The 8,196-nt window shown below is 36.3% G+C and overlaps 1 protein-coding gene across 1 annotated transcript in view; it reads left to right on the top strand.

Annotated features, from left to right (window-relative positions):
* Positions 1-815: 815 nt before the first annotated feature.
* The window catches only part of LOC127863732 (adhesion G protein-coupled receptor L4-like), a gene marked incomplete at its 5' end in the record, with an annotated part of 52,447 nt that continues 45,066 nt past the window's right edge, over positions 816-8,196 (top strand). The window contains 2 exons of the mRNA XM_052403370.1: positions 816-994; positions 5,368-5,481. Of these exons, the coding sequence (XP_052259330.1) occupies positions 816-994; positions 5,368-5,481 (293 nt within the window). The remainder of the gene's footprint in view (positions 995-5,367; positions 5,482-8,196) is intronic.

The raw sequence follows: 8,196 nt of genomic DNA, 5'->3' as shown, positions 1-8,196 counted from the left end.
TCAAACCCAGTAATTTCATTGGATCCCTCACGATTTCATGAGGATATTTTTACCAATAATACAACTCGTTCTATAGAGACTTCGGGTTTGTTGTCAAAATAGCGTCGTCCGTAGAAATGGAATTTCTTCGTGCATGCGAATACTTTGAAATTGACAATTAAGAAGACTTTTGTTCCCTTTTATAATTCTACAAAAAAAACACACATTTATTTTCTATGGCGGCCGCCATTATACAACTTGACACTTCCAAAGCTAAGAGTATTATTTTTGTAAACTGCGATTTCATTGGTCTTCTTAAAGGTTACAGTTAAGATTAAAACGGCGTGTATTGCTTATTTTGTCCCACGGCTAATGCTGGAGAGTAACGGAATGAATAAGACGTGTGTATCCGACGATGATGTAGCTGGGGTTCGCTTGAGATTACTTGATGTTCTGTTTATCCACCCGGGAAATCTTTTGAAATGTGTTCAATGTGATATTTTAATATTTAATCGCATGGCTATATTTCTTTCCACGTTAACATTGGTTTAAATATACCATTGAGTGTTGTGTAAAAAGGAGACACAATGAGTGGTTATTTAACCGGTAACACTTCAACCATTATGTCATGAGTACACTCATGGATTATATGTCAGGTAATAGCGAAGTACAAGAACCGAGGATTTTAACGGTCACAAACAATTGTTTATTTAAAAATTCCATTTCTAATCGACATCTCGGAATTCAATTGTTATTTTTTTTAAATGTCTTTATTAAGCAATAAAACTGTGGCAAACACTTAAACAAATGTAGTTCACAATATATTGTTTTTCCAGTATTCTATATAATAATCCGCTCATCTGCGACTGCCAGCTGCAATGGCTCAGTCGGTTTAAGGACAGTTGGTTCATGTATAGAGACCCCGACCCCGTGTGTAGTGAGCCCGAACACCTGAAGGGACGTAACATATGGAACGTCACCCAAGCGGATCTCAGCTGCGACACGCATGCAAATGGTATGTGCATCGTTGTAACATTAAAATAATAAACCGTGCCTTTTGTATTAGCTCACCTTAGCACAACGTGCTCCTGTTGAGCTTTTGTGATCACTTTTTGTATGTCATGGGTCGTCCGTCGTCATTCGTCCGTCGTGCGTCGTCAATATTCACCTATGTAACAATCTAGAGGCAACATTTATTGCCAAATCTTTATGACACTTGGTCAGCACATTGTATCATAATGAAAAATCAGCTGAGTTTCAAAAGTGTCGCGGTCCGTTTAAAACATGATCGCCAGGCAGAGAGGCAGTTGTCTTAAAGTAGCTATAGTAAAACCTTGGAGATACTCTAGACTTGTTTTGTTTTTGGTTTAATCTTCATGAAATTTGTTCTGAATAAATGTTCTTATGATATCCCTGCTGAGTAAGTCAATGGTCCCAGGCCTTAAAAAAAACATAGCCTCAAGAGGGAATGTTAGTTTTCCTTGTATGGCTAATGCAAAACATTGTTTATACTATAGAGTTAGAAAATGGTCTTCGTCTGTTGAAAAACACGGGCCAGGGGGCGGGGCCGTGTTCCTTAAATGACTATATTTAATCATCATTTCCTTGATCGGGCTTTTTTGTGGGCTGCCATTAGTAGCACATCCATGGAAAGGACGTCCACTCGTTCACACTTACCATCTAACTGTTCTTCTTGCAGCTTCGACGGCGACCTCTCACAAGGATTATCTGAGCAAAGTCTTGCATAGGAGTCGTGCCTGGTGACGTGTTAAAAAAAAGCTAGCTTGCGTCGTTTGACGGTCACTTGGAGTTTTTTTTTCGGGCCAACAAGTTATGTAGTCATCTTCCGGTTGTACTCTTAAATCTTGTGTTCCAGGTAAGAGATGTCGAGCATTCTTCGTAGATACTTGTTCCCAAAGGCATGTATCCTGCCTTCTGTATCCGCATGAAGTTTCAAGGTCTCGCAGCCGTGCAGTATAATGGAGACTACGTGGGACTTGAAACACTTTTACTTGCTAAACAAGCTGATGGAGCTGCTTGTCCATTATCTGCTAAGTCTGGCCAACGATGTAGTTGTCATGGTGATTCATATTCAGACCTCATCGATGATTGTTTCATCCTTGGGCATGGCTTTTCCGAAATATTTTAACGTGTTTTGTCTTAACGTTCATGGTAATGTCTGCGCTGATTTTGTTCATGCTATTCACCATGAGTTTTGACTTTTCTGAGCTGACCTCCATCCCGTATGCCCACACTATTTCGTAGAGCTTGTTAGAGAGATACTTTAATTACTGGAACTAACCATGGTCAATCGCATAAGCGAATCTCAGTTGAAGGTGGGTCTGCCGCCGACGGAGATTGAGCTTTGGTGTTTTGTGGAATCTCCTACATTGTCTTCTAACAAACTGTTAAACAGGACGGAGGAGAGAGGAAACCCTGACGGACGCCCACTGATAACATAAAAAGTATTACATTTGTCCATTTAGAACAACTGCGGTGCTGGCGTTTCCATTGAGTTATTGGATGCCTTGCAACAGCACTTCGTCAATGTTGAACCCTATTAGAACGCGACATAGGTCATCATGCCGCGTGTGATCGAAAGCATTTTGTGCAGTAGTTTAAGCTGTGAAAGAGATCATGTTAGTGTTTCAGGTGTCGCGATGATAATTCTGCAGCTGAAGTTCTGTTTCACTGTGATTAGCCCAGCTCTGAATTCAGTCTGCTCTTCTGCCAGCCCTTCTTCAACCTTACCTTTCAATCGGTTGAGGAGAAATGTGGTTTGTGTCTACATCATCAATCATTGCCTTATCACTACAACGTCAACTTCCTCATTGGTAATGTTAAATTCAGTTTGATTGATAATGACAAGTGTATATGATTCAGTATCAATATCTCCTGTAACGACTAACTTGTGTGTTTGAGAGCACAATATGTGAAGTTTTTTATTCGTGCATTCATGTTTTCAAATCAGTGAGATCATATGGTGTTTGTTCTTAGTGACCCCTAGTATAATATTATCTGGTGGTAATGACACGCCACTTTTAAGTTTTTACAACCTTGATACATTGGATTGTCTACGTGACCTCGCCATACTTTTGTTGCTGAACACCATGTATCAGTCAAACACAATTTGAAAAAAAACTAACATTTCCTAAGTTTTTGTCTTATTTCAGACTTAAAGTTGTCAACGAAGTTATGTATATTTCCGTCTATTGACCAGTGAAAAACATACAGTACAGCAGATCAATCTATTACATAACATGAAATATAATGACCAACACTTCTACTTTTAATTGTTTTTAGCAACAGTTTTGAAGTTTTTGTATCTGCGTGTTTCTGTTTCAGAAAGAGTAGCAGTAGGTACTAAAGTCAAATCATGTCTAAAACAAAGTTAATGTCACATTCCTGGGAACTATTTTGTAAGCCAATCAATCTTGAATTCATAAGATACACGTCTTACACTTTGGTGTCTGAAACACTAAGGTGCTTTCTGGACACAAATTGGATTTCAACTTTATTAGATATTGTTAGAACCCGGTACGCGCGTTAAGACAATTTTTTAAATAAACGGGTTTAACCAAAACCAAAGCGAAGAAATGTCAAATGTATTGTTTATTTTCCAACAACAAATGTTACTTTAAGATAATTCATATAACTGATTCTTGCCTGTATATGTAATTATATTGACTGGTCATTAAGTATTAAAAAAGTCAGCAATAACTATAATGTTGCCAGGCTAGACTGGGCAACAATTAAGGTGTGCAATAGTGAGCCATGCAACACAAAACCGTGGTATCAAATTAAACAATTCATGATACATGTAATGGTTAACATCACTAACAGAATGATTATCACTGGGGTATATCGATATTGACCCATACAAATGTTCTGGCCATGAGTTTTTAAATGTGTCGTTTTGGTTTTAAAAGCATCTATGACTTGATAAACATTAACAGTCGTTGGTGCTATTGTTCCAGTCGGAATGTTCATCATCTTTGCTAGATGAATGCTTTCGATTTAATGGATCAATACATTTTGTCAACTGGTTTGACTACTTGCTTAATCCTTAGCATCTGCACTAATCCTCCCATTTTTTTGCTATTTGCTTCAGGTATAAATGTCCACGAATCTGTTACTACTAATATCTCTCAGCTAGCCCAAATGTTAATCTATGAGAGTTTCAGGCGTGAGGGTTGCACCTCCAATCCTCTTGTTACCGACGCTATAACTCACACAAGGGGTTTATAAACTCACGTCGCTTGATATGACATTTCATACCCTTTAAACATATCCCATGACATTCTCTCCCTTTAAAGACTTGTCGTGTACACTTTCAGGCATTTTGTATTTATTGTACTTAATAGATGCCGAATTTTGCAATATTGAGTTTGTGTAGCAACAGAGAATTATGGTAATATGCGCTTAACTGATGTAACGGTCCATCAACGTCCCTTTCTGCTCGAAGATACATTATAATCAGTAATACGACCTATCAACCCGCAATTTAGACGAACGCCTGGCAGAAGCTTCGTTTGTTAAAATATAACACTACAGACTAATTTTATACACTAATGGGACATTGTATAACATCTTCAAAATGCTTGGCCACACACAAATACACACACACGCGCACGCACTCACGCACGCACACGCACACACATACGTGCATGCGGGCTAGCCTTGAATGAACCATCCGGTTTCCTGTACAACAGGATCATGCTTCAATTTTACTATTAGCACAAATATCCAAAATTTAGTTATACAATTCCTAGACTGTTGTTTATCTTCCGATTGAGTGATTGCTGATAACCATTTGCTGATTGGGCCGATTAAAAACTCATCCATATCATTTTTATTTCAAATTTTGGCAAATACAATAAAGGTGTTTTCAACCAGTATTGAGTAATTTCGCAACATATTTAATAATTATATATAGCAAATTGTTTATTCCATGCTTACCGAAAAGTGTGTATAAGCGAACATATTTGCTGACATTTCGCTATAATCTCTAATTTTAATTTGATCAATTTACTCTCCAACCACATATATCACAATATTGATATATTTGTCAAAATGCTGAAACGGGCGGTCTACTTGAAAATCGTATTGGAAATCTTTGGGCTCTCAATGATACATTGTACCAGACTGGCATCATTCTGATTCTTGATTGAGGATATGTTTCAAACTATAAATCCACTATTCAGACCCAAATCTGGGTGTGTGACGTTTTCTACCGGATTAGCGATTTTGTTGTTGCTTGTTCAATTTAACGCTTACATGGCGAATTAATACACATCTTTTAATATGTGTCGATACGGTTTGATCTACATCAATAATGTAACCACGCTAATTAATTGAGACATTGTGATTGTTTTGTATATCGTACAGATACCAACGAATGTGCAACTGCGCCGTGTAAGAACGGCGCCACATGCACTAATCTTCAGAACACGTACTCGTGCACATGCTCACCGGGCTGGCAAGGAAACAACTGTGATCAGGGTATGGTTATAAAGAATCTGTGACCATCCGTGTTAAATTCCCTTTACATATATTTCCGGTGGCTATTTTTTTCACAAAGCTATTTCATACCCAGCATGTAAACGGATGGCTTTTTATGATTAGCACATTGTGCCATACAAGTCAATCGCGTAACGAATTGTATTACCATTTCGTAATATTATACAATTGTTAAATACTGGTCTTTGCTTATTGTTAAATGAATCGATGTGGCCACAAATGCCTAGGCTACATGTGGGGCTCAAAGTTATCACTCTGTTGCACGTGCTCAAAACGAACACTGCGTTTGAAGAATTATTGCTTAATTTAATATGAACGCCCTTTGTTCACTATATTTAATGTATTATAAGCGTTTTTTCCAATAAACATAATTGAATGTAAACACATGTATTTCAGATATCAACGAATGCGTACCCGCTCCATGTAAGAACGGCGCCACGTGCAATAATCTTCAAAACGCGTACTCATGCACATGTTCACCTGGCTGGCAAGGCAACAACTGTGATCAGGGTATGGCTATACATTGCTTGAAAATAAACACATTTCTTTGATTGCATTTCAGCTATTGTTAGTTTTCTATGACAATATCTTACATAGCTTTTGCATACTCAGCGTGTAAACGATTGGCCTTATTTTTAATTATTAAATATTGCTTTTGTTTATCAATGGTTTTGATAATGGTACTGTCAATTCACAACTTTATATTGTTGTTAAATTATGACCATCGCGTATGTGGTTTAAAATATGGAATTGCATGTTGTTATGCATTATGATGTCAGTTTAAATGTGATATTCATATTAAATATGAGTTACGGAATGGACCTTATAGTTTTTTTAATGAGAAAGATGGCGTCCAAAATGGCTGAGTCAAGATACCTCATCAAAACATGCTGCCTAAACCAAGATCTTATCCCAAATTTGGCTTAAGAATAACGCATGTAGAACCATTACAACTATATTAGAAGTTAAGTGTAAAATACGTGTCTGATTAAATGAATGTTAATATAAACTGTGCAGAGTATAGTATAACATGATCATATCACCATGATCCTTACATTACGATATAATTTATATCTTTGTATAAAGCACACTCTATGAATATATGATTTATAATAGATGAAAATTTACCGGTGTTATGTCAAGGGGCAAATTAGCTATCAATTTTTATACCATAAAACGTATTCTCTTTTAACATTTGTTCATTAAGATCATTTAGTATTTGTGCAAGTTGACCTTATGCTGTCAGTTGTTAAGCATACGGATATGTTCTTGTGTTAATATGTGTACATTTCACAACTTTTGTCTTTCATTCCGACGTTTCCATTAACACACCTGTATGTGGGGAGTTTTCATAGCATGCTTCAGAGGCTTGTTTATTAGCGATTGCATAGTCGCAAGTTATACTTGCATTTCATGGCTGTTAGAACGTTTTTTACCTTGTTATAAACCTTTTCGATAATGGAACCCTAATGTTCTGTCTAGACACTACCTTGGTTTCATTATTAAATATTGACCTCAACTTTTTCTGGCCATGAGTTTGTAAATGTCGTTTATGTTTTACACGTCTGTAAATTAGTGACTTAATTTCGTATTATTAGTTAATGTCACTGCTGGTTATATTGTAAATATTGTTAATTCAAGACAAATGCACAGGCTACCTTTATGCTTAACGTCGTTTCTCAGCTGTACATGTCCAAAACGTACAAAGCCTTTAGACAGGTTTTGCTTATTTTATATTCTTGCTTTTTGTTCTATCAGAAGAAATTAAATTAAAGCGTTATTTCAGATATAAACAAATGCGCATGTGCCACGTGTAAAACACGTGATAAATGATCACAAGTATGTTACTACTAATTTCTATCAACAAGTTCAAACGTCAATCTATGAGAGTTTCAGACTTTAGTGTTGCACATCTAGTCTTCTTCTTACCATGGCTACAACTCAAACAATGTGTTTCTATAAACATGGCATGTCGCTTGATATGGCATTCTATAACCCTTAAAGATGTCCCATGACATTGTTTGCCTTTAAAAACTTGTCGTGTACACGTTCAGGAATTTTGTCCATTTATTATACTAAATAGATGCTGAATTTGAAATTATTGAGTTTGTGTAGCAACACAGAAGTATGTTAATATACGCTTAACTGATGTAGCGGTCTATCAACGCCCCTTTCTGCTCGAATATACATAATAAAAAGTAATACGGCCTATCAACCCGTAATTTAGACGTTAGCTTGACAAAAGCTAGTTTGTTATAATAATGAATATGTGCACATTATACAAATTAAGTAGCAATACGTGTTAAATAAGTGTCGGATTAAATGATTTTTATATAAAATTTGTATAATTTGGTATTTCATAACCGTATCGCTTTATCACGAATAATAGATACAAATTGTAATTTTGAATAAAACCCCAGTTTCGATTGTGTTATTTGTTTATATAAAAAATATACCGGTGTAATTTCATTAATCAACTTATATATCAATCGAAATACCAGTATGCTTATTATTTAACCTTTGTTCACTAGGGTCAAGATCAGGTCCTCTTTTCCAAACATATATAAAGAAGTATCTGTTACATTTAATCGTATGCTGGGAGAAGTCTAGCATAGGGCGATGTTCTTGTGCTAATAATAGTTCAGTTTACATATTGTGTCTTTTATCCAACGATTACGTGAACAAGTCTCCATCGCC

Source organism: Dreissena polymorpha, unplaced genomic scaffold, assembly GCF_020536995.1.
Source record: "Dreissena polymorpha isolate Duluth1 unplaced genomic scaffold, UMN_Dpol_1.0 chrUn031, whole genome shotgun sequence".
Taxonomy (NCBI): domain Eukaryota; kingdom Metazoa; phylum Mollusca; class Bivalvia; order Myida; family Dreissenidae; genus Dreissena; species Dreissena polymorpha.
This window is presented reverse-complemented; position numbering and strand designations above follow the sequence as displayed.